This window comes from Lonchura striata, chromosome 19, assembly GCF_050655825.1.
Source record: "Lonchura striata isolate lonStrDom1 chromosome 19, ASM5065582v1, whole genome shotgun sequence".
In the NCBI taxonomy this organism is placed as follows: domain Eukaryota; kingdom Metazoa; phylum Chordata; class Aves; order Passeriformes; family Estrildidae; genus Lonchura; species Lonchura striata.
This window is the reverse complement of record NC_140721.1, coordinates 8030363-8056760: the sequence shown is the minus strand read 5'-3', so window position 1 is coordinate 8056760 and position 26398 is coordinate 8030363. Positions and strand designations below refer to the sequence as shown.

The 26398-nt window shown below is 43.4% G+C and overlaps 1 protein-coding gene across 1 annotated transcript in view; it reads left to right on the top strand.

The window, feature by feature from the left end:
* MYBBP1A (MYB binding protein 1a) overlaps positions 1-26398 on the top strand; it is a 56256-nt gene that overhangs the window by 20806 nt on the left and 9052 nt on the right. Inside the window, exons 23-24 of the mRNA XM_021550944.3 lie at positions 675-743; positions 21835-21948. Coding sequence (XP_021406619.2) covers positions 675-743; positions 21835-21948 — 183 coding nt within the window. The remainder of the gene's footprint in view (positions 1-674; positions 744-21834; positions 21949-26398) is intronic.

Here is a 26398-nt window from a genome sequence, read left to right as displayed (position 1 = left end):
GTGTGTTGCCCACATGGACAGCAAACTTAAGATTCCATCTACACATTTCTAAAGCCTTTGGATTCCATATAACTGTTCCTTGTAGAATAACTTTTAAAATCACCACATCCACATGTCTTTCTAAATACCTCCAGGGATGGTGACTCAACCATTTCCCTGAGAAGCCTGTGCCAGTGCCTGACAACCCTTTCAGTGAAGAGATTTTTCCTTATACCTAATGTAAACCTCCCCTGCTGCAACTTTAGGTCCTTTCCTTTTGTCTTGTCATTTGTTTTCCTGGGAGGAGACCAACCCACACCTGGCTACAACTCAACATGTTCTTTGCCTGAGACTGGGGGTTCTGCACAAAGTGAATTGACACTACAGGAAGTGTCAGCCAAATGCAGACTTTAGTTTTCACCTGGCAGAACACAGGAGATGGAAAATATTTGCCTGATTTTTCCAGGTGAAAAGAGGTGAAGAGTTTTGCTGCTGCTTTTTGTTGTGATCAAGATTTCACTCAGAGCTGGTGTGAAAAAAGCTGTTAATTTTCAAATAAACTGTTGCTGATTTCTGGGCACTTTCTTGTGTCATTTTCTTCTTACTCAGGAGGCTATGTAAAACATAGACTGCTTTGCTTGAAAAACAAACCTGTCAGCAAACCACTAATGAGAGACTGTCTTTCTTTGTTACAGATCATGTGTAAGCCATTAGTAGATACTCTTGTTGAGTTTATCACAGCAGCAGCCAGGCAACATCAGCAGGTAAGAATGAAAGTAAACAAACAAAGCTCTATAGCAGTCAATCAGAGAAATAACTTAAACATGGCAGCTCAGATGATTTTTGATATGTTTATAATATGCTTTTAGGGCTGCCCAGTTTTGGAAGTGGCTCCTGGGGTGGGGGCAGAGCTTTTGCAAATACTGCCTTGCTGCTTCAGGTGTATAAAGTTGTGGAAGTGCCACACAATATATCCACAGTCATGGGGGTTCTTTGGTAGCATCTCCTTTAAAAACTGCCTGCAGCTTTCAGGGTTGAGGTCTTACGGTGGTATGTGTTGACTCCAGTTGCTTATTCCTTGATTACTTCCTTCTTGGTAAGATGTTCCTTAGTATTAATGGAGTATGCCTTAGTCCCTGCCTCCTCATGCTCCCTGGAGGTCAGGTTCTTGAGTCTGTTCTGTGCCTTGCTAGCTGTCCTGCATTTTAAAGTCTGTGTGCTGCTGTATTTTGTTTAAAACCACCTGTACCACAGATCTGATTTTTGATGGTTGGTTGCCTGTGCCTGACTAACACAAAATTACTGGAGCCTTATCAATAAAACGTTGCAGGGTGAGTGCACAGCTCAGTGTTGCTGGAGCAGGGAATGAGGCCTGTCTGGATTTTCACTGCAGTGGTGGGGCCTTCCACACAGTTAATAACCAAAACCCCTCTAGGCCAGTAGCACTGTCTCAAACTTTCCCACCCCCCAGCTGTACCCTGTGTCTGCCCCCTGCAGAAGTGCATCCTAGATTGATCTTCCTGTATCATAAATAGCTGTTTTATTGTTTCTGATCATTGGAGGGAATGTGAAGGGGTAGGTATGTGTTTATAGTGGGGCTGCTTTACATTGTCAGTGTAAATTGCAGTTCAGACTGTTTTACCCAACAGGAGTGGCTTTGATTTAAAGAAGACAAAAAAAAAATTAATTGAGCTATTAATAATTTCAGTGGATTGTAATAAGGATGTGTTACACAAACAACAAATTAATTGTAAGGTACATACTTGATCTTATCCTCAAGAGACCAGAACAGCATCCCAAGCAGACAGCTCCATTATGTGGAGCTTCCATTATTTTTGCTTCTCCACAGGGAATAGCATTCTGCTTCTACCAGGGCTTCTACCAAGCTGATTGATCTTTGTTTGCAGAGCCTGTTTGCCTGTGGGTGGGAGGAGTAGGGGAGGACATGTAGAGTGTGTGGGAGCTGGGTACAGAGCATGGATATCCTGCTGTTCAAACAAAGGCACATGGAGAGTGAGCTCTGGAAAGCCTGTGGAGCTTGAAGCTGCAGCTTTACATTTTTTACACAGTGTTTCCTTTTCAGGAATTCTGGCTTCCCAGCATCAAATGTCCAATTTGTCAGGTTTTCAGTTAAATTTTCCCACTGATTCTCAGTGTAAATGTGTTTTGGTGTTACTCTAGTGAGTAGGGTAGAAGTCAAGCTAGGTGGGTATATGTGGCAAAGTGATGTGGGTAAAGCAGGGGGGGTAACTTCTCCCTGGCAGCTTCTGGGAAAATGAGGTGGAAGGACTCAGCTTCCAAAAGGGCTGTACTAACTCAAGAGTCCTGAAAACACCAAAGGTCTTATGGTACTTTGAATTTGACCAGCCCTGATGACTGAGAGGCAAGTGGGGTGGTCTTCCACTTTTAGCCCTGAATATTGGCTTCTAATTATTAAACTAGCTTAGTCACAGGGACTGGAGGCTTAATTCCTGTTCTAACACTCTTGTTAGTGGAGATTGTTGTGGGTATGGCTGCTGCATCTCTATGAACAGTTAATCCCACTGGGATTCTGACTTCCTGGCTGTGCAAATAGCTTTAGCAGGGTGTCCCAGGGCCGTACCAGGTGGGAAGAGCCATGATCTGCATGAGAAGGTGGCGGCTCAGCTCTGGGCAGGTGTCTTGTGTTGGCCTGATCACAAACTCTGGGGCTGTGGCCCAGCAGGGCTCCTGGCCCCTGTCCCAGCCAGCCTGGGGGAAAAGGAGGTGCACCTTCAGTTTGAGCTTTAATATAGTTGTGAACAAAATGAAAAGTGATTCATGAAGAGGATGTGAGGGGGCTGTTCCTTCCTCCTCACCCTATATACCTGGAAGTTTGTGAGAGCAGCATGGAGGCAGGAGGTCTGTTCCACATCTCCTCTCAGCCAGACTGGTCCTTAATTTTAGGGCCTCTAAGGAAGATCTTGTGGCCACTGGCCTACATGCCCAGCTCTTACTTCAAGAAACTCTGCTCTTGTTGGGGCCTCTAGTGTAAAGGTAAACTTGGTCATTAAGTGATTCCCTTGGACCAGCCTGTCTGAGGTGGTTTGCAGAACATTGTGTACAGCAAGGCCTGGGTCTGCCTGGGGTCTGGTTAAGAAACAGCAAACCTGGACTGTGTGTGCACTGTTGTTCCTGTGCCTGCTGCTGTGTGCTGCTGCAGGTGTGTCAAACTCAGTTTCTGGGCAGAGGTAACAGAGAAGATCCTGTGGGAAATGCAGGAGCCATTCAGATGCTGCTCAGCTGACACTGGCTTGGAGAGGAGCAGTCTGGCCTCTCCAGCCCCAGCCCTTAGTCCTGGGGACCTCAGTGCCTGCCTGCTGCCCAGGTGTTCGTGCATTTTCATCACAAAATGGGACATGAGGATGATTTAGATGAAAACTTATCTTGCCTTTGCACACATAGTTTGTTTTTTTCCCCTTTTGCTATGTTAAAGTTAACTTCAGTCAATTCACTTACAGCAGAGGAACAGTCTGTTCAGGGGCAGGAGTGTCTGGGTGAAAGCTGTGATGTATTTCATCAGAGGCAATGCTCATTAACATGGAATTATGGCTTCTGTGAAGTCAGTACAAGAATATTGTAAAGGAGAGGCTGTATGCACTGAACCTGTTTCCCTCAGCTGGTCACCTCTAAAACCTGGAGAGCAGCAAACCCTCAGCAGCAGTGCTGTGTCTTTACAAGCAGAGGTTATTTGCTGTTGGATGGGTGTTACATGTTTTTCTGGAGCTACTTTCTTTTGCCCTGGGCATTTGCTGTAGAGTATGGTGTTCTGGAGATATTCAAAGGTTGTATCTTGATGCAGAATTTAGCAAAAGAATAGGAAACTTTAAAACTTTAGCTAGTGTGACTGACATTGTCAGCCCTTTTCCTCTGACACTGTTCTTACATGCCTGAAGGAACTCCATGTTGAAGTAATTTGTGAGATAAAACAACACTTTAGGGGGGTGAGAGCTCTCAAGCCAGTTTTAATTGTGGCTCACAGTGAAAGGGTTGGTAGGTTTTCTTAGCAGTAAGCTCTACCTATCTAACGAGTTTTAAACTGGAAAGGTGAATTTGCAGTGGTCTTACTGAGGCTGAAGCTTGTATCTGTGGCCAAGTTCTGCTTCTCTGATGTTACTGCTGGGGCACACATGCCTGCAGGAGACAGTAATGCAGCAGTTTCCCAGGAAAAGGAAAGAGATGGAGAGACTGGTGTTATTTTTGAGTGGGGAAACAAAGACAAGGGATGTTTTAACCAGGGAAGGGGTCATCCCACCTTGAATTCATTTAGTACCTGTTTAAACCTTGTATCAGAAAGATACAAGATGTGTGTGACAGTGATCTGAAAAACCACCTTGTTCCAGGCAGTTCATGCTTCTCAGCTGGGCTTCTCACCCACTGTGAGACCACACTGGCTGCAGGACCCTGTGACTCGTGCTCTGCTACTTCAAATGCATTGTGCCTGTGGCAGCTGGTGCTCTGAATGCTCAGTGATATTGGCTGGCCTGTTTTCAAACTCTGCCTTTCTTCAAGTGGGAAGTTTAAATCCCAAACATGCCTGTGTGAAAGTTAAAATGCTTCAGGCTTTAAAAAAAAATAGCGCTTGGTTGTCACTCGTTTATTGAACTGAGAAATCTGGTGGGGTTTGTGATGGTTTGGGTGGATTTTGTTTTGTTTTGTTTTATTTGTGGGCTTTTTAATTTTCTTTTTTTCTACAGTAGCAGTTTGGATCCCTTTCACAAACTTTTGTTGATCCTTGCCATCCCATATGTATGTTAGACCAACATATAACTTAAGGTTGTACTGTCTTCTCAGAATGTGGCCTGCCTCCTCCCTGCCATGTGTCCTTGCAGTGTTCTCTGTTGTAGAAAGTAGTGACTAGAAACTATACAAAATCACTTGTTTGCCAGCAGCAACTGTGAAGCTTTTCAGGAGGACCTTTAGAGTGGGAGAAGTGCTACAAGTTAAAGTAAAAAAAGGAAGAAAGAGGTAAAGAATGACTCTGTAGTGCAGTCTAATTTAAGTTGCTGAATGCAGTTCTGCAGACTGAGGTCGTAAGAATCAGTCACACTGTGACCTTGTCCTTGCAGAAATGTCTTCAGTGGCAGGAGATGGGGCCAGTGCCCACATCACAATCTTTTGGTACATCCAGGCAGGTGTGAGAGCTTTCCCTTAGAGACAAGGTGCTGCACCACAGCGAAGTGCAGCTGCCATTCCTGGAATGCCTGTCACACACTGCTGCTCCCAGTGGCTCAGGCACAAATGGCAGCTGGGGAAAGAGACCCCAGGGATAACTGGTATGGGAAAATGGCAATCACAGGTGGAGCTGCATTATCCCTTTGAGTTGTCCTGGTGCTAGTGAATTGTGGTAAGTGTCTGGCACAGATGATCTCACTGGTAGTGCAGTTAGCCAGCAGAACGTATGTGGTGCTGACAGCATGGAGGAGGCTTCTGCTGTTTCATGGATGAGGGATCTTCCTGACAGCCTGATGTCTTTTACAAGCACTAAATATATTCTCTCAAATTCTGTTTGGAGAAAAACGTGTATGAGCTAGTCCTCACTTTCTCCTTTCTTAGGACAATTCATTCTTGCTGCTACACTTGCTTTCCAGGAGACTTTGAACTTCAAATTATTTCCTTGTGCCTGTTTCAGTGGGTGTAGTGTTGCTCTTTCAATATGCACAAAAGCCTGGTTTTTTAGTTTGTGCTGATGGAGCATAAACCAGGGATTAAGATGTGTTTAATTTAATGATTCTTGCATGACTCAGCTACATACCAGAACCCTCCTGAGCATTAGGTGAGGAATGTCTTCCTGGTTTATTTTTAACTGCATTGGTCTGATGAGCAGAGCCAGAGTAACATCTAATTCTGTAATTGTGCAGTCCTGGGCTGTCCCTGGGCTGCTGCTGTTGCAGCACAAAGCCCTCAGTGCTGCACTGTAGTTGTGAGGTTCTCACTGCAGTATCCCCCCATTCCCATATATAAGGACTGGATGAGTCCGTGAATTAATGTTTCTACCTTAAAAACGCTCTGTGAGCGTGAGGATCAGGTGGAGGGGGAAATGTAGCTCCTTGCACTGCAGTACCAAGGTGTGCTGCTGATGCAGGCTCCTGCAGGCAAGGGCACCTGCCAGCTCCCAGCTGGAAACAGGCTCTGGAGCACAGCCTCTCTGGAAGCCTGGCCTGGAGCAGCTGTGCTTTTCCATGAGAAGTCCGACTCCCTGAGAAGTCCAGCTTGTTGGCTAGCAGTATTGGAACCAGTTTGGAAATGAGCACTAATAAATGAAAATTACTACTGCCAGGAGTAAGGTGTTGTCACCATCTTGCTCATGGTAGACACTTAAAACCTCTTCTAGTGTGAAACTTTTTCCATGGGTTTACAGAAATGGTTTCATGTCCATCCCTTGTTCTTTTCCTTTGGGAAGGGCACTGGGATTGTACACATCAACACAATTGCTAAGAGCCTCTGCAATTACTTTTGCACTGTGGTCACACATCCATTTGAATACATTCCTGCCTTCTTATTTACATTCAAAGCTATATTGATTGAGGATGTTGCAGTAGCTGGAAGCATAATAAGGCTATATTTGTCCATCAAGTGAGTTTATTTTCTGTGATTTGGCGGGAGCTCTGCAGAGCTGATGTAAGTGCAGAGCTGTCATGAAACTAATAGAAGTAATTTTACTTAGTGTGGAAATGAGAATGGGCATTGAGACAGAGTTCAAAATGTCATCTTATGTCATACAGATTCATTAGTATTTCAGAATATGTTTTTTCTAAAGCTGTCTGTGACAAGGAACCCTTTAAGATCTAACAGAAAGTGTATTTTAGGTAAGTTGCTAATTAATCTTGGTGCTTTGGCAGTCTCCCTAAAGGGATCAAACATACATAGATATAATTTTACAGAACTGAAGCAGGTCTGTACCAGAGCTGCCGTCACCAGAAGAGTAAAATATGATCCCAAATTCCTGCCAAAGAGGTCTTGGCTGGTTGACAGTTATCCTTCTGAACAGTTTATGTTCTATGTAAATATCTAAGTTAAAAATTAATTAAACTTTAATACAGCGAGAGCAGTAAAAGTGCTGCAAAGCCTCAGAAGCCAGCACCCCTCTGTGTGAGTGTTTGGGAGTATTTCACTTCATGCTGGGGGAGATGAATGGATCCCCACATTAATGCACCATGCCCTGCCTGTGTGCTCACAGATAGCTGCCAGCAGGTAGTAGAGGAAGAGCTTGTTATGGAACATTTTGCATAAGCTGTTACTAAAAATGAAGCAAAATAAACCTCCCCAGATAAGAACCAGCACCAGTTCAGCTCTACCTCATTTGCACGAGGAATGAGCACTGGGCAGGCAACCTGTGAGAGCTGAGCAATAGACCATGAGTGAAAGGCTCCCTTTCTTCCGAGCATCCTCTGTCCACAGGTGCCTGTGTCCTCTGTCAGGGTGTCACTGGTGGTCAGACCTTCAGAAGGTGACTTGTCCCCAGGCAGTGAGATCCAAGGGGTGCAGTGCTGGAGAGGCTGTTGCTTGTTGAATCCATTCTTTTCATCATCCTTGGTTCAGTATGTGCCCTCTCCTCAATAAAAAATCATTTGCAGCTGGAAAATCTATGTCCAACTGACATGCTTTGGCTCCAGTCAGTGTCCTGTTCCTGTTTCTGTTTTGTGCAAGGAGAGTCTGTGTTTTACAAGGTGAAGCTGAACTATGTGTGGGTTCTTGAGCATTTTTGATTTATTTCATGAACAAGCCAACAAAGCCCTGTGAATGGACAGCTCTAGATAATGTAAACTGTCCGCTGAAGTTGAAGGGAGAGCAGTTGAATGCTTAAATGCTTTGCTGGGTCAGAGCCGGAGTGCTCTACATTTTTGTATGAAGATTTTGAGTTCCCAGACCTTCAGGATGCTTGTGCATGTGGATTATTGCATCCCAACCTTGCATTTTTGAGAGCATTTCTTGCAGTGGGATTGTGCAGAAAAAACATTTTCCTTTGGTGAGCAGAACATAGACAGCATCTATAAATAGTCTCTGATGTTCTTTAGAAAGGTGTCTGATGCCACAGCAAAACGTTTCTCCCTGAGGAATTGCTTTCTAAGCTGTGTTTCTCTCTTACCTGTTTGAGTTGGTTGAAAATTTAAAAAGGTATGTTTAAATTTTTCAGGTCCTCCTGTCTGCATTTAAATCTGAGTGCCTGAAATCCCGTGGCATGAGTTTTCACTTGTGTTTGTATTGAGAACTTGGTGTGCTCGTGGTGTATTTCAGTTCAATGTGGGACCCCTGTCACTGAACCTGCAGGGTCCCTTGGGAGCATCATGCATGTTGTGAGCTGTTTATGTGTGCTTGTTTTTCCTTCATACATTTTTTTTTTTTTTGGGGGGGGGGTTTGGTTTGGTTTTTGGTTTTTTTTTTACTTCTTGGTGCCTTCTAATGGCCTCTGTCTTTTGCCAGAAGTGTCTAGCAGACAGTTGTCTGCATTGCCCACAAACAAATCCATAGTGATACCAGCATTAATTGACTGGCACAGACACTGCCCTGTTATCTTTATATTCCACCATACTCAATGCAGCACAAGCAGAACATAAAAAAGCTTCTGTTTGCCTCTTTGTTGTGATTCTGGAGATCTAGGCTGTATTTATGCTGCTAACTGCTGTTCAGCTGATTGTATTGATGATCATATAGCAAATCCTCAGTAATGGAGGAAAGATTCTAGTTTGTTGCTGGGAAGAAATAAGAAAATTAAAAAGTCACATAATCTAATTCTTGCTATAGAGACAGCTGCTGGTAAGAGCTGTCCAAGGAGAAAAGTGCTCCAGAGCAGTAACAGCTCTGCATGTAGGATGGACTTGCTGAGTTAGATCTAAACCATATTGCAGTGATTTTCCAACTCTGAGTAATTTCCTAGCCTACTAAATTAAACTTGCCATCTGACACATGGGGAGTTGATAGTTTTTAAAAAGCGAGTTGATAGTTTTTAAAAAGAGATTGAACCACTCAAGTGTGTTGTGCTCAGCCTCCCAAATACAGCCCCTCCAACAGTTTGAGGAGTAGGTGTTTGTGTGGAGCAAATGGGGAAAGTTTGCTCGGAGACAAGGTTATTGCCATGTATTTAATAATGGTATAACAAACACAGGAGGGGAAGAATTGGCTGTGGTGTGAGAAAATGAGCTACTCTCAGTCATATGGACTCAAGATATATTAATGTTGCAAAATATAAAAAGAACCCAGGATAGAATCCTGTTGAAGTTCTGGGGAATGATTTATACTCTCTTTACAGTGAAATCTTGGTGTGGGAGTACTAGGAGGTGTGTTGGGTGTTTTGTTGGCAAGTGAAAAAAGACTAGGGCTTCAGCAGCATAAAATGAAATGCCAGTCTGGGCTCTGCTCACTGACAAGGATGTCCCCAGGTGTTTGTATACCAAGTGGCAGGTCCATTTTTGTTGTAGTATGGGGGTGTGGGAGTAGTGGGGTTTGGCTGCTTCTCTTTCTGCTCTCCCTTGGCACATATTAAAATGCCACTCTGCAGAAGTTGAAGCACAAGAAAGGAGTTCAGGTATCTCTGCAGGATTTCTCAGCAGCCTCCACACAGAACAGGGTTTCCAGCCCTGTCCCACTTCTCAAGGGGACTGTGCCCTCTGTCTTGTCATCCTGCCTCTCTCAGTGGATTCTGCAAAATGAAGAGAGGTCTGCTGGTGAGCATCCAAAGCAATGGATTTATACTATGTGAAGGCTAAACTTCAGTGGTTGATGTTTGAGTGAACTGGAATTCTAATTTCTCATTATCTGCTGATGAATGTTCTCAAAAGATGAAACCTTGGTTCTTGCAATATCAAGCCTGGTCTAGTGTATCAGGGGCAGCAGCTAAAATCACACAGTGCCTAGGCAACACGGGCTTTTTTTAAATGCATGCTGCTCTTAAATCTCCTAAATTATTAAATTAGACTTCAGCAAAGTCTCCTTAAATAGGCTGCATTATGCTGTAGCTGCCTTCTGAATTGCCTCAAGAAAATCCTATTACAAGTCTCTTCTGAATTGAGGGTTTTGCTGTGCAGAGGAGACAACTGGATTGGAAAATGTTGGGAGGAGCAGTGAGGGTGAGGCAACTGGGGACAGTTTTGGTTTTGGTCTTACCAATATGTGTGAGTAACTTGAGGTGTCAGTGAAGCCTCATGGTGTTCAATACTACAATATATAAGTAATAAATAAATAGAAATTGACAATTTCCCATTTGGGGATGGGTTGGTTTGGGTTTTTTTCAAGAGGAAAGCCAGTGTTGAGAGCGAGTGTCCCAGATGATTTCCTGAGAGCCTTCTTGGTCATGTTTCTTTGAGCCTCAGATGCTGGGATGTCCTGTAAGAGTCTTTGCTTTGATTTCTTGACAAAAGAACATTTCTCGCTCTGATGTTTAGAGTGAGAAACTTGTAAAAGCAAAGTAAAAATGCTCCAAAATAAACAGGGTCATATTAAGAAACCAAATTGTTTTTGATTATTTTTTAAATTGTGACTGTATCCTTAACTTGGGAGAGAAGAAGAAAATGGGCACATTTTCTGATTCTTTTTTTTTAATGTGGGAAAGGGAGGCTTGGTTGAATTCCACAGAATCCATTCCTGTTCTTTTCTCCTCTGGTCTCAGTATGTCACATGGTTCCAGTGTTCCCCACCAGGGTTTCACTCCTGTAACTGTGCATTACAGGAAGAGCAAAAAAACAGCAGAGCTGATGGATGCTAATTTGTGCTCTGCTGCTGATTTATCTTGTGTCCACATGGCTCACTTAATTATGGCATCTTTTCATTTTTCAAGAATTTAGGGCAATAATATATTGATTTTTTTTTTTTTTGAGCGAAATATTTAAACTGATTGGTCTTTCTGATATGGTAAGTGGTTACCCCAGGGAGAAATGAATCTCTGTGTTGACCAAAACAGCAGTCCAATATCTGGATTGCTGTGTCCCAAGGGTCTCCCTGCTGGCCTGTGTGAATGAAGAGCACAAGGTTTTCCCCAGCCCTGAATGCTCATGAGGGGTGATTTTAGATGATTGGCTTTAAGGCATTTGGTGTGGCAAAAGCTGATAGGCCAAGAAACACATATAATGTATTGTAATTAGTTTGATTCTGATCGTGATGGTGTGAATTATAACATCTGTGTTGTCTCACCCTTCACATGAGACTGAAAATAGAATAAAAGTTTTTAAAAGGCCTCTCAGTTGTCCCATCTCTGGGTCAGAAAAAGGCTTAGTCCAACACTCACCATTTGCTTGTATGCCAGTGAAATACTCAGAGCTGGTATCTAATACCATCAGCCAGGCCTGGCCCAGGGGTCCTGTGTATTATTTTATATATTTGTTATTTTGGCTGCAAAAGTGTCTTGCAGACCCTTTATCTGAGGCAGAAAACCTGCCAGTGCAGTCCAGTATTTAACATGCAGGAATCCTCTGAAAAACTGCACTGTCAGATCTCTCTGTGGCTATGGACTCCTCTCTACTCCCTTTAAAATACAGCAACTTCTTATTTGTATCTTTACATCTTGTTAGAGTGTGGTGACCATAGGGTAAAGCTTTAATTTTTCTTCTAATTATTTTTTTGCCTCTCCTAGCTGCCAACAGAGCAGTGCTGAAGGAAGCAGCTGCACCTGTGCACTCTTGTATTGGGCACAGATGTCCTGCTGCAATGAGCAGACTCTCCCAGATGGCCCCTCTGGTTAGTCAAGTGCAAGTTGAGGCTTTTCCTCTGGTAAGAACATCCTCCAGAGCACTGTTTGTAGGAGAACCAAGCATGGAAAAAGTCCATTCCTTGGCAGCAGTGAAGAGAATGTGATTTGCAGAGTCCCTGGTTAAACAAAGTAATGATGGTTTAGGGCCTGAAGAAACCTGTGTGTAGGTAGGGTCTGCAGGCTGTATAGATAATCTGCCAGGATTGCTAGCCCTGGGATTTCTGCTGTCTCAAGTACATTTAAACCCATCTGTTGTGACTGTGTCAGTGAAATCAATGAGGATCTTTACCTGTAGGGTCTGGACTGACACAACTCCTGCAGGTGCAGCTGCATTATATAAAGGTGGGTGATGTGGGGTGGAGCTCAAGCCACGTTTTCAGACAGACTGAGGAGCAGTGGTTAAAGTGCTTGTCATGCTATGACCACTTTCAGATTGTGGAGGAGGAGGAGGATGTGCCAGTGTAACTTATGGGATAAACTTCCTGTTGTCTGGCAAGTGCTCAGTCATAGCAGAATGAAGTGAGCAGCTTGTCTGATCAATCAACTGCTGCTCTTCAGAGCCCTGGGAATGGTAGTGGATAACAACAGTTTACTTCTCCTTTCTACTACCTAGAGCAGGACATCTGAGCCACAGGTGAAGAGGTTTGTGTTAGCAGGAGGGGTAGGAAGATGGAGATTCCTTCACAGACAGTTTTGTCTCTGCTTCCAGGGAGCTTTGTTCTTTTTCAGAAGAAAGGTAGCAAATCCTGAAACCCAAAAGCAGAGTATCCAAAGTAGGGACCAATGTCTGATCTAGCTCCACATCCTGTGGTTTTCCTTTCCTTGGAGGCACTTTTGCCATCCCTGAGTCCTTGGGATGGAGGTGTGGGATCCAATCCACCTGCTTTTCCATTTTTTTCCACTGTTGAGATAGGGACTGGGAAGTTGACCTGCACTGGGAATGTCTGTATGGGTGTATGTTCTAACAGTCCCAGGAAGACACAAACCTTCTTTTGTTTGCAAATTGCTGTTCTGCATGTTTAAGCCAGCCAGAGAGAGGGAGAGGTTTGGGAATAAAAGTTAAACCCACAGAGTTCATTCATCATTTTTTGTGCTTAAGAAGGCCTAAACAGATCACCTATGATGCTGATGGTCGCATGAGCAAAATATGTCTTATATACAGTTATTTTCAATGTACTAATTATATATAAACTGTTGTGAGTGGTTTAAAGGTTCCTGCCAGATCTGTGGAAATCTGCATTTTTCCTGGGAAGGAAGAGCAGGTAAAGATGCCTGAAGCTGGGCTGCAGTGCAGGTTGGCTTGTTCCAAACCACTGAAGATTGCTTGATGACATAGGATGTTTGGTGGGAGTACACTGAGATTGCCTTTCTTGTCCAAGGTTGTAAAATGTGATTTAGGTGTCACTTAAATGCTTTACTTGTTGTAATTAACCAGCCTTGCAAAATTTTTCTCATCCATTTGTTGAGGAACTTAATTTAAGGTGTAAATTTGTTTTCATCACTTTCTAGCACAGAGAATTTTATTCCTGAGCTTATAAATCTCCTTTTTTTTTTTTTTTTTTTTTTTTTTTTTTTTTTTTTTTTTTTTTGGCAAGGCCAGACTGAGGGAGGAATCTGCTTTCTGGCCAGGACATGATGTGTGGAGCACTGTGAAGGTGTGGGAGCAGGGCATAGTGGATAATGGCTGGGGGTTTCTGATAAGTTTTTACTTCTGCATTCTTCTATGATCTCTGTTTCTGGAGGCAGAAGGACAGACCTTTAAACTGTCATCTGTGTCCTGCTCATGTTCTGCTGACCTTAGACAGCAACATCACACCTTGTCAAGACTGGTTGAGGGAATGCCTGGGAAAAGCCATTTCCTTAGTCTGAGGACACTGGGTTGTAGCAGAAATTACTGAATTCAGGCTCCAAAGCCAGGTGATCATACAGGAGATGTTTTCATGGTCTTTGTGGGGAGTGTGAGCTGTCTGTGACTGTGCTTTCAGGCACCAGGAGCCTGTCTAGTGACTGGCAATGTCCTTGTGCCAGGCAGGAACAGGGTGCAGGGAAGGCTCTTCTCAGGTCTCTTAATCAGAGGGATAACAGCGTAAATTTGGGGTAAAAATTGATGTCTAATTTTTAAACCAAGAAATAGTTGTGGTTTTGCACAGGTGTCCTTTTATGGGCAGTTCTGCACAAATGAACATGGCAGCCACGTTCTCCTAACAATCCACTTATCCCAAAAGGTGTGAGCACTTCCCACACTGAAACCTTTTAGACAGCTACTAAATGTCAGTCTTGGCTCTGCTATTTGTGTGTGCTTTGTTTCAGTGGTGGTAAATGGGAAAAACTAGCTTTTGTTACCAAAAATAGTTTCCTTAAGCCACAGCCAGGGTTTTGTCTTAGCCTCCCTCCCTGTTGGATTTGAAATGTGTATGAATCATGTGTGCACATGCTGTCTGTGAGATACTGCAGGACATCTTGGGCATTGAGGAAAAAGGATTTGGCAAATGTTTCTTGAGCATCTCTGGCTTTCATATATCTATAGCATTCAAATTTCTATATCTAAAGCATTCAAATAAGGTTTGTTTGTTTTTGTTTTAAATAAATAATTGGTGTTTGATGCTTGTTCAGTGAGGATACATGTTAAGGATCTTGAAGCATAATTTCTTGTTTGTAAATGTGGAAGAAATCTTCTTCTGTCCCTATTCTCCTCTTCCCCCAAGGAGACCATGGAGATGCTTCAAGAGCTGGAGCCAGGCCAGAAGAATAGGGGTGCTCACCTGGAGAGGAGAAGGCTCCAGGGACACCTCAGAGCCCCTTCCAGTGCCCAAAGGGGCTCCAGGAGAGCTGGAGAGGGACTTGGGACAAAGACCTGGAGTGACAGGACACAGGGAATGGCTCCCACTGCCAGAGGGCAGGGATAGATGGGATATTGGGAAGGAATTCTTGGCTGTGAGGGTGCTGAGGCCCTGGCACAGGGTGCCCAGAGCAGCTGGCAACACTTCTCTGGAAATGCTCAAAGTCAGGCTGGACGGGGCTTGGAGCAACCCGGGACAGTGGAAGCCCATGGCAGGGGTGGAACAGGATGGGCTTTAAGGTGTTCCATCCAGGCCAAACCATTGCATGATTGTATGGTATATACAGCATACATGATACATGCAGCCCTTGCCTCTGAACAGCCTATTGGGAATGGGAATTTGCTGTGTGGAACACATCCATTGTTGTGGTTTATTGTCCTATCCCTCTCATAATTTGTCCTTGTGAATAACCTTCAAGGCTGAGTTTCTAACTGGGACTCAGCTCCCAAACCAGTATCAAACAGACTTGTAGCTCATGGGCTCAGAAATACTCAAGTGGATGATCAAAGATGGTTAAGAAATAAGAGGCCTTGAAACTCAAAACTGCCCCATTGGAGCCTTTGTCTCCATCCCACATCCAATGGGAATGTAAAATTAAAATAGTTTGACTGTATGAGCGGAAATGGAGGTATATTGGCACTTGCTTCATGGCTTTGGATGCTCTTTGTTTTCTTTTTAAAAAAAAAGCTGTAAGAGTAATTGGAAGAAGCTTTTGCTGTGGTGCTCTGCATCTCCTGCCCTGTGGTAATAAATGACAGGTTGTTCCGTAACCAATACCACTGTAAGGTGGAGCTTCTGGTTTTTGGAGTGGGTTGGTTGGTTTATTTTAAACATGTAATAAATTGCAGATAGCTGAGGAATTTATTTCATAGTTTAATTATTTACCAAAATTCAAAGAAAATTTATTTAGAATTTCCCATGTTCTTGGCCTCTGTTCTTTTACCCAGCTTTCCTGGTAACATTTGTCACAAATGCAGCATGTGATTCATGAGATTGCAGTCTCAAAGGGCTTGGGAGGAGAGAATTTCTAGAAGTGCAATTATTTTTTGCCATATCCCTGTTGCTGTAGAATAGTCATAATGCTGAGGATTACACACTGAGAGCTGCTGTTTTATGCTGTGTGCTGGCACTAAGTCAGATGTGCTGCCAGGGCAGGCTCTGTGCCACAAGGGAGACATCAGTGCTCTGAAATACCAGTGTCCTCTCTGGTGTGATACCAGCTGTATATTTTTGTCTCCTGGACTTCCAAGAGCAGTTGAATGTTGCTATTACTAAAAATCCTAATGCTTCTTCACTTCTAAAAATGTATTTGAGTTGCACAAACCTGTAATTTTCCAGGTAGAATATATATATATATATAACATAAAGGGAATGAGATGCTCTTGCCACACTGGTAAGTTTCATGTTGATAAACTTTGTTCATGCTGCAAAAACAACAGGCAAAAAGATAAGGAAAATCCATCTTCATGTCTTTGGTTAGCATTTAAACTCCCCACTGCTTCCCTTACAAAGTGTAAGGAGATGTGATAAGCTCCTAATACTGTCCTGGGTAGGATTTAATGAGAGTTTCTGTCCTGCCATGTGCTTTAGACAAGCCAGGTGAACTTGCTGCCTCTTTCATGAAAGCTGGAATTGGCTGTCAGGGAGTTTGGAAGGGTTGCTCAGCTGTAGCCTGCAAACTGCTCTGGGATCACCCAGCAGAACAACTGTGTGAAAACTCAAGAGTTGGGGTTTGGTGTGTCACAGTGCAGGCACATCTTAAGGTTCCTGCTCCTGTGATGGTGGCAGTGGTGGCTGCTCATTTCTTTGTCTTTTCTCTCAGGAGTGTGCCTGGGTGGCAGGTTTTTTTTCTTATTTGCAAAGCCATCTACAGCCAGTATCCTAAACCACCTGGGACTGAAAAGTGTGTATTTTTGCATCAGAAACAAGTGTCCTTATATTAACAGAGTGCTTTTCTTTGGAGAAACAACTCTGAATTTAGGTCATGCCTTCATCTCTTCAGGATTGCCAACAGAATCTCTGCAGTATTGCAAAGGCTTATTTGTTTTGTTCTTTTTCACAAATGCAGTGATTGAAAACATCTTGATCTGTTCCCCTCCATCCAGCTCACCTGGCTGGTGACTGGGGAGAGCAACTTCTGACCTACTTGTGCTGCTTTCAATAGGAAACCAGTGCCTGGACTGGTAGGGCTTTAATACTTTTTAAATTTTATTTTTATTTATTTATTTATTTAGGCCAGATGTCTTGTCCTTCCCTGTGCAGGATAAATTTGGGTTGTATGCAAACTCCACTCATACTCCTTTTTAGTATCTGGTTAAGGTGGGTGAGCACACCTGGGAATTACCAGCACATCTTGATTACTGCAGTGGGCACATTGCTTGTTTCAGAAAGAAATCACAACCATTTGCACAGAGGAGTATTTTGTGTAATTGTAGTAGATAAGAGAGAAATGAACAAAGGCACAGAAAACCTTAGGGTCAGTTCTACCCTTAGTTATTGTTTGTTCTCTGCTCCCACATGGACTGATAATGAGCCTTTCTGTCTTATTTACTTGTATGCTTGATAGATATATGTGGGAGTCTGTAAATGTATCTACTGTGCCTGTTTCAATAGACTTCCCTTGTATTTTTTTTTACTATTTTATGTTTGTTTTTTTTAAACTGACATTAAGGAGAAAATGTTTTGATTAGGATGTTGGGTGGCTGCTAGTGCACAGGATGCACTGCAGCATACAGCTCCCTTTAGAAAAATCTCTAATCTGGCTGTCATCTGCTTGTAACTGTTCTCACACATTCTCATTTCAGCAACTGTGCATATGGGGGGGATGACAACCCTCTTTCCTGAACTGGACTGGAGTTTGGTAGCTGGGACTCCTGAGTCTTCTGCTATTTTTGTCCATTTGTGAAGTGTTGATAATACTTGGCTCTCTCATAGAACACTCTGTCAGGAACACAGCAGGTTTGATTTGGCACTGAGAAAATGCAGAGAGTCTTCTATGATATTCTTGGGGACAGTATTGTTCTGCCAGCCTCCAAAATTGCCAAATGCTTGTAAGACATTCTAAAATACCAGTGTTGCTGGGGAGGGCAGGAGGGAGAGAGACAACTGGGTTGTCAACCCAGTGTTGGATTTTGTTGAAGTACTTTCCAAACTTCAAATTACTGATGGTCTGTGATTTGATGGTAAAACATGCAGCTGGTCATGTGTAAAAATCACATCATGAATATATTAAATGATGAGCTGTGAGAAATTACAAGGGTTGAAAGTATTGATGCAAAAGATTTGAACTGTCTGGGGTGGCTTGGCTCCTGCTAAGGTGCTCTGTGTGTGGTTTTGTATTTCAAAAGTCTCAAAGAAACCTCTGCATCAAAGAACTGAACATAGGTAAATTTTGTGACTATTCTTTATTTCTGAAGAGATCTTTCTGTATTCTAGTATTGCTGCCACTGTTTGATGGTGCTCCAGTGATGTGTTTCCAGAACTGGCTGGGTATGGGAAGATCCTCATTCCAGAAGATGGCTTCAAAAATCCCCTGAGCAGTCTCATTTTTTTTTTTTTAGGCTATTTTCATGAAAAACATTGAGTGTTTGCATTCCCAAAAAGTGGGATCTGTTGAGATGGGCAAGAAGGTGGCTTGTGCTATCTCTGGGTAGCCCTCTAAAGCAGGTATGGGGTGATGAACGTTCACTGCCATGTGTATGCATGTCACACTCTAACATGCTGGCTTCCAGCTGCATTGTGTCCATGTATTTGAGAAGATAAAGCAAGGAAAATGAAATGCAACAGCAGAGCTGTTTCTCTTCCACCTCAAGGTGATGGCTCCTGAAGTTCTCACTGATTTTGGGTTTCTCCTTACTTTTGAAAACTGCTCATACTCTAAGTTCCCCTTATATTAGCTGATAAAGCAAAGCTTTTTTTTTTGCCTGGTGAAGCTCCTGAAGGCCATGAAAGGGATTGCTGTTTGAGTGTCCAGAATCCTTTTTGAAAATCCTGTCAAGGATTATTCTGGAGAGCTATTCCATGCCTTTGCAGCCAGTGGGTTGATGTTTCTCAGCCCTGACAGATGAATTGTGGCTGGAAAGCCATTGCTGAGGACTGTTGCTTTCCAAGGGGGTGTGACAGCTTTGTGTTCCTGGTTGCTAGATTGTTTTCTGTGGGTACATTTGCCTGTTAAGCAATCTTCTGATGACATTCAGGATCCTTCTTCATGTGCTTATGGATGCTATCACTGACATTGTTGCACCACCTTCTAAAGAAAACTTGGTGCCCCTCCTGGTTTGGTTTGAATTTGCTGATATGGGATGGTATGAGCAAGAGGATTGTGGAGTTACTGTTGTTTCTTATTTGGTTTACCCTTAGAGGATTGAAGAACTTGATTCTACTTTTGATTCTGCCCCTGGTGTTTTTGGCTGAGTCCACTGATGTCAGTCCCTCTCCCTGTGGTTTAACTTTTGCTGTTGAACTTTTCAGGTTGCTGTGAAAGAACAGGCTGTATGTTAATAACAGCTTTAGGAGCAGAGACATCTTTGGCTCTGGGATAAATATGATAACCTTAAACTACAGCATAGCATGGTACTGATGACCCTGTAGTTATTAGTGTCATATTTACTCTCTTGACATGTTCTTAAGCCAAATTTTATTTCAATCAACAAGTAAATATTTTAGTTTTGTTGTTTCAAATGAGAAAAGTTGTTCATGCTTAGGCCCATTGGTTTGAAAAACAATCAGGAAAAAGAATAATGTTGAGTAGAGCAATAGCAGTGTTTTAATTATGTGAAACTCAAAACATATTTTCACTTTACTGGAATCCAATACACAGGCTGGAGGTGTGAAAGCTCTGAGTGTGACAGAATTACTAAAGAGTGCTAGCACCAGCCAGGATCCTCAGATGACTGGGTGCTCTGACTTCCTCATTTATGTCACACAGAAGGCCATGCTCAGTGGTTTGGGTTGGTGTTTTTTTTTTTTTCCTTTATTTTAAAATACTTTTTAATTTTAGTGCTTCCTGAGGAGTAGGTCCCATCCAGGGACTGTTCTCAGTGCACTGTAGGAGTCTCAGCTCTCCAGAGCTCCCATTCCATTGGACAGCTTTGATTTCCTTCCAGTTCTTTTCCTCTTGAGCTTGCAGTGCTCCTGCCCACTGCTGACTGGAGCAGTTCCCAAGCTGCCCCTTGGCACTGGTGCCTCTGGAGTTAACGTGTAGTCCTGAGATATCCAGGATACCCTCACACAACCCTTCTCTCTGCTTTACACCCACTTGCAGTATAAATGTGTTTGTGTTTGTCAGAGAAGAGCTGGTGCCTGAGGGTTTGTGACCCTGCCTGGGCCTTTCAGAATGAATTACAGTCTTTCATCTACTACAAGGATCACATTCTCTTTTTAATTGCACTGAAGTGACTTTCCACTACATTTGGTAGACACATGCCATAATTTTTTCTGTAAGACACAGCCTCACCATAATTACAAGGAATATGTAAGCCTGCATGCCTTGAAGATGGTGTTAGGGTATTCTCTCTCATTGAATGAGCATAAATCTTATGATATGGTCTCACTGGTTCCCTGCTGCATTTTCACCTTCCAGTGAAGAACAGAATTTCTGTGTGTAATAAAATATCCATCTGTTTGGATAATTCTCTTCTTTGGCCATACTGGTGCAAGCTGGAGGTAAGCTTACAAGGATGTGTGACATTATCTGTTGTGAAACAGATACAAGTGCTGATATTCTCCAGGGAGCAACCTGTGTTCCAGGATCCCTCTGTCCCAGAAGCCTGGAATGTGTTGTGTAGGAAACACAGACCTCCTTGAGCTTGTGATATGTTCTGTTTGGCTGCCTATGACTCTGGCTGGTCATTCTGCTCCCAGGAATTCCAGGGATTTCTTCTCTTTGCTCACTTTGAGTTGTTCAGTAAATAGCTCCCTAGAAATTGAAACCCTAGAAACCCAATAGTTTTCCCTAGAAACCCAATAGAAGTTTTTAGCCTCCTGCTCCATGTTTTTCAGGTTGCTTCTGTTTGATCTCAGGGGTCCCTGGAGGCCAGGCTGGGTATCTCCAGGCTGCTTTTATCCTCAAGGTCTCAGACTTTTAATCTCAATGATGTCTTTTATAAGGAGCTTTACAAACTTTGCTCATTTGTTTTCTATGATATGTGGTTAAGGAACAGCAGCCATTGCTTTCTTTGGATAAGATTAGCTCTTGTAAATCCTTCTGATTTTTGATATTTGTAACTGCATTCAATTTTGGTCTGTGTGATGGCAGCTAGAGGCATAATTTCTTTTTGTATGAGTAGAATTTGCTCACTAACTTTGTGCTGCTACAAAAAATTCCCCCTTAAATCCTCTAAGCTATTTGTACTAATCCTCATTACTGTATTTTGTGCATTTCTCTATTTTGCCTTTGACTAATGCTGCATTTGTCTCTTGTACCTAAGAAAGTCTTAAAATAGGAATTTTGGAATAGAACAGGATATGTAAGAAGATTGCAGATTACTGTTGGTTTTCTAGTGGCCATTCTTTTCATTGCTGTGTTAATGTAGAGGCTTAATGAGCAAGTTTGACTCCAGGGCAAGGCCCAGTGCTGCTCTGAACAGCAGTGCCCATCTAGTATCCCTTTGAAATGAAGTATTTGCTCTCCTGCAGCTTTTATTTTTTATTATTTGTGCCTTTTGCATTGGTCAGGGCATAGTAAAGGGTGCAGTCACTCAAAGGTGCTGCCTGAAAACTTGGGGAGATTCACAGTGTTGCCCTTGGAGCAGCTGCTGAAGCGTGTTTTGGATATGTGTGCCTAAATCTAGAGCTGTCATGATTCCTTCACTCCCCTTCGACCTTCTCTTTTCTATATGTGCATTCAACCAAAACCCACCACACTTTCTCCTGAGGGGTCACTCTGTAATGTGCTAGAGAATGTTTTCAAGCAGAGCCTTTTGCTGAAGGAGGGCAGGTTTAGGTTAGATACTAGGAAGAAATTCTCCTCTATGAGTGCGGTGGGGCCCTGGCACAGGTTACCCAGAGAAGTTGTGGCTGCCCCATCCCAACAAGTGTCCAAGGCCAGGTTGGATGGGGCTTAGAGCAGCCTGGGATAGTGGAAGGTGTCCCTGTCCCTGTTCTGGTCCTTGGCAGGGGGTTGGAATGAGATGATCTTTAGGGTCCCTTCCAACCCAAATCAGTCTGTGATATACTTGTTTGGTGAGGATATGCAGCCTTTGTAAGCTGGCCTCCCCTGGATGGTGTGTGTAGCTGTTTACTTCAGCAGGGTATTTTCATTGCTAACACCTTCCCTGAAGAGTTTCATGTTCTTCTCTCCCGTTTCTCTTTCAGGCCATGGCCTGTTTGCTTCTCCACAGAGTTCTGCTACTTCATGAACTGAAACTCTTCGTTACAGAGGAGGAGTGGGAGGAATTGATCACCAGAAGCATCAGCCAAGTGACAGAGGTAACAAGTTCCAGCATGTTTGAAGAACAGATGACACTTAATGGAAGCTGCTCTCATTTGTCTGGTGCTTGGTCTCAGAGCTGCAGTCTGGGACTGGGCTCAGTTTACGTGGTCTTAGAGACCTTGTGCCTGATGGCACCAGCTCTGAGTAGTGCCTACCAGGCTGGCAGAATTCTTGTAACACCATTTTGATGTTCCTGGCGCACCTCAGTGAGGCTGTATAGATCCAAGAGACAGAGCTTGAATTTTAGGGAATTCACTCCTACAGATCAATTGAAGGTGTTAAAAAAAGAAAAATTAAAAAGAATGGAATGGTATTGTGAACATTAATTTTAGGACATGTAATGCAAATTCTGCATTGGAATGAACTTCAGGCCCACAAAAGTAGAGCTGAGGTGCCCTGGACTTTTGACTCCTGGTGAATTGCAGGCCTCCTGGACCAGACTGCCTTGCTAATATTGCTCATCAGGGAAACCTTAAAATACACTGGAAATTCCTTTGTACAGAAGAAACAGTGACACAAATTGCAGGGCTCCTGAGTCAGTAGCAAGTGCAAATTGTACCTGAGGACAGTGTTTGGGTGCAGCTGTTACGTGGGAGATGATCTTGGGGCAGGAGGTTGAAGGAGCAAATGCCATTCACCTTTATTCTTGTGGATTGATGTGGAGGGAACCAAGCAGACAATTAATGTTGTGATGTGGTGACTAAAGTTGATGACATGGGAGATTCCAGTGTTGGAGTTTCTACGTAACTGTAATAATGACCTCTTTCTAAGGGTAGCTTTCATTACTTACTCAGATGCTGGCTACATGGTAATTTAGGCTATTCTATAATTTACTGTATTGAAACAGAACAATTAGATCTGTTTCTTTCTGTCAGGGACAAAATCTAAGCAAGTTTAAAACAGAATTTAAAGATGTTGTTTATAATCTGGATCCTCAGTTTCATTAAACACTTTTTATTTAAAGATTACATCAGGAATCCAATGGGTGGAGTTAGGTATGATTTTGTTTCTCAGCTGCATAAAACATGCCACTCCTCCCAACCTGGTCATTTCTATGCTTCTCTCTAGCAGCTGAATGCATGCAGAACTCAGTGATTCACTGGGAAACCACAAACATTTACAATGCCTTTATGTTGTTCTTGTCAGGGAGAGTTTAGCAACTTGCAACCCAGCCAAGATTATGATGAGCTTTGCTGTTAAAGTTTCCTCAGTGCCTCTCATTTCTGTGGTCATGTGTGTTTAAGTAAAAATTCCTGAGAAATACTGTCAGTTTGTTTGGGTTGTCCAAGGTTTACCCTGTGGGCAAGAGGCCTCCCATATTGTTAAGTGGCAGTGGCATATAGCTGCTGGTTCTCTTTTTGGCCTGAGAAAGTCCTGAGATACCATTTTTACTGCTGTTGGTGTTCATACATGTGAGGGTTTTGTCTCCCTTCCTCCTGCTTCCCCCATGTACTTAACCCAGCTGGTGTGGCCCTGTGGGGCTGGGGCAGCTGCACATTAAATATTGCTGTAGTGAGAAGGGGTCAAGGACTTTATATTCCACATAATTGATTCATAACCAAAGGCTGGCACTTGTGCTGAAAGACTTCCTAAAGCTGTAAAAGAAATGCTGTGTCTTTTTGGTGGTGCAGAAATGCTCACTTCTCTGATTGAGAGCTGTAAAAATGTGTAGTGGCTCTATGGTGTAGTAAAACAATACTCACCGTGTCACTGATCTCTTTTAAAGATGGTAAAAAATCTCTTGTAGAAGTCAGAGGCTGGGAACTGAGCAAATTTAGAATCTGTAGAAAGTATGTATTTGTCAAAGAGACTATTCCACCACTGAAGTAATTTGCTGAAGGGTTTATCAGCTCTGAATCTCCAGGTGGAAGCTGTGTGCTTGGCTGACAGAGAAGCTGCAGGTGGGTAGAAGTTCCAGGCCTGATGTTGAAGTTATGGGGTGAGTTTGTCTGGGACGAGCTTAGACTAAACAACAGCCCTTTCTGTCACTGCTGTCCTCACACACTCCTGCTTAGCTGGAGGACTGGGAGGATGTTTGCAGAGCTCTGAGTTCTCCTGCAGCTCAGTCTCTCAGTCTTCTGAGACTTGTTTCCATGGACCATTCTAGGTCAGCTGTGAATTTAGAGGTGAGTATGTGAGTGAGTAGATGCTGGCAGATGTGGGTGCTTACCTATGAGAACCTGGATTGGAAGCTGTGGCATGCTGTGGAAAATTATAATATTTATTACCCTGCCTCTGGTTGAAATGTCTGCATTTGTCATTGGCCATTCCTGCCACTGTCCCTCACAAATAGCTGTTTTAAAAGGAAAAAAAAATTATAATTATGAATTTCATACCTTTCTTTGACCCAGGAAGAGGTTTGCAGCTCTTTAACTGATGTGTTCTTGTAATTCAAGTGGTGCTGTTGCTCACAAGGACACTGTCACCTGAAGGCTGTGCCACACTCTGTGGCCTGGGTCACATTTGCAGCTAGGAGGCTGTAGCTCCCCAGGTGCAGGACTGCCCTGGCAGGCTTAAGGCTGTCAGAGAGTACAAGATATTATCTCCTGGTGTCTGCCTGCTTATCCTGTCTTGCCTCAGGGATTGCACTGCATACCTGCTGAGATCCCTTGGTGAGGAGCATCCTCACCAGGGAAATCTGGGCTGGGTTAGGCAGTGATATGAGCTGGAACTGGGGAAGAAACAATGTGAGACAGTGCAGTCTTGGATATCACTGAATTATGCAGGCAAAGCTAAGAGGCAGATGAGGGAGAATCAACAGCCAGGAACATTAAGTGAAGAGACAGATTCCTGAAATAGCAGCTCTAGCTGCTGCGAGGCAGTGGCTCTTGTGCTTACATAAGCTAACTTGACCTTATTTGTTCCCAAATTGTTTAAGCATGCTTATAAAACATACATCACAGCCATGAGGGATTCATGTTTGCCCTCTCCTTAGGTGAGGCAGGCCTGGATGTCCCATCAAGTCCTTTGGAGCTGACTCCTTTGTGTGAGAGCCCTGCTTGCTGTTGGTGCTCTTGGCTGGTGCTGCTGGGTCACCTGGGCAGAAAGTGTTGTCCACAGCCCTGCCCTGCAAAGGTGAGGAAGCAGAAAAGCAGCTCTGGCACACTTTTGGCCTCCCAAATCCTATATAGTTACTTTATACAAAGCAGAATCTTGCTACAGTTGTTCAAGTCTGTTCTAACTGGGGATCTGGATGGCTCAGTTGTGTTCATGGTATAAAGAAATAAAGTTGCTTCATGTTGTAAGTGACAGAGCTCACCTGGGATGCTGGAACATTTGACAGAAACATCTTCCTCTTGGAGAGCTTTGTTCCTTATCAGTTGCTCTCAAAGTGCTTTACAAAGGTAGTTCAAAGCACTGAGTTGTTGATGTAATGGAGAAAGTATTTTGCAGAAACCCAAGACATAATGGATTTCGTTTGCTGCAGCTGTTCATCCTGTTCTACAGGTGACACTCCTTGGCTGGGAGCTGAGCCAAGAATCAAACTTGGGTCTCCTGAGGCATCTCAGAGACCCTGTTTGTGCATGGAAAATCTGGCTGTCTCTTAACTTGGCTTCAGAACATCCTTGTGTGTTGGACAGTCATCTGTGTCCCACCTCATCTCTGCTGACTGTGAGGCTGCTCCAAGAACAAGTGAAGCAGTTGCAGAGCCTGAGAGGTCCAGTTCCCCATTCCATACAGGAAGCTCTCACCCAGTTTTGGTGAGGGATCTCTAGGTTTGCTGCTAGGGCCCACACACACTTTTTTACTCTATCCAGCATCTCTCCATTTGATCTTTCAGCTCTCCCAGTTGTCACTGTGGGCAAGTTTTGGTGTTTGTTTCCCTTGTTAGATATAGTTATGTTTTCTTTTTTTATATGTTACAAAATTGCTGTCTTGGCTTTGGAGCGACCTGTACCAATTTTTTAGTAACTCACTGACAGATTCAGGGCAGGAAGTTCTAGGCTTCGAATACAAAATTTCATTACCTTTTTTTGTCATCCCTTTCCTAGGGGCCAGCTTGCCCTCCTGAACTGAGATGTTCTGTGTAATTCCCAGCTTATGCTGAAACTCCCAGTTATGATGTGAGTCAAAGGGAGTGGGGATAGTCCAGAAAATACATATTTTGATGATTGTGAGCTTCAAAACAGAACAGCCCTCAGAAAAATGTTGTTAAAATTGCTTTCTTTGGCTTGAACACAGTGATTTCCTGAGGGTTTCCTTTGTCTGTCTTCTACAATAAGTACATCCTAAGAAGAGACAAACTTTGCTGCTGATTTTCCCTTACTTGTTTTGTCAGTGTCATAAGGACTGGGCAGAGCAGACAGGGTTCCATTGGCTGTTTGAAACCCAGATGGGATCAGGGCAGCCTGTGCTGTGAAAGCACTGACAGAATCCAGTACCTAGGCTCAGTGCAAGACCAAAGCACTCCCAGTCACCACCTCTGGAGGCTGTCAGACAGGCACA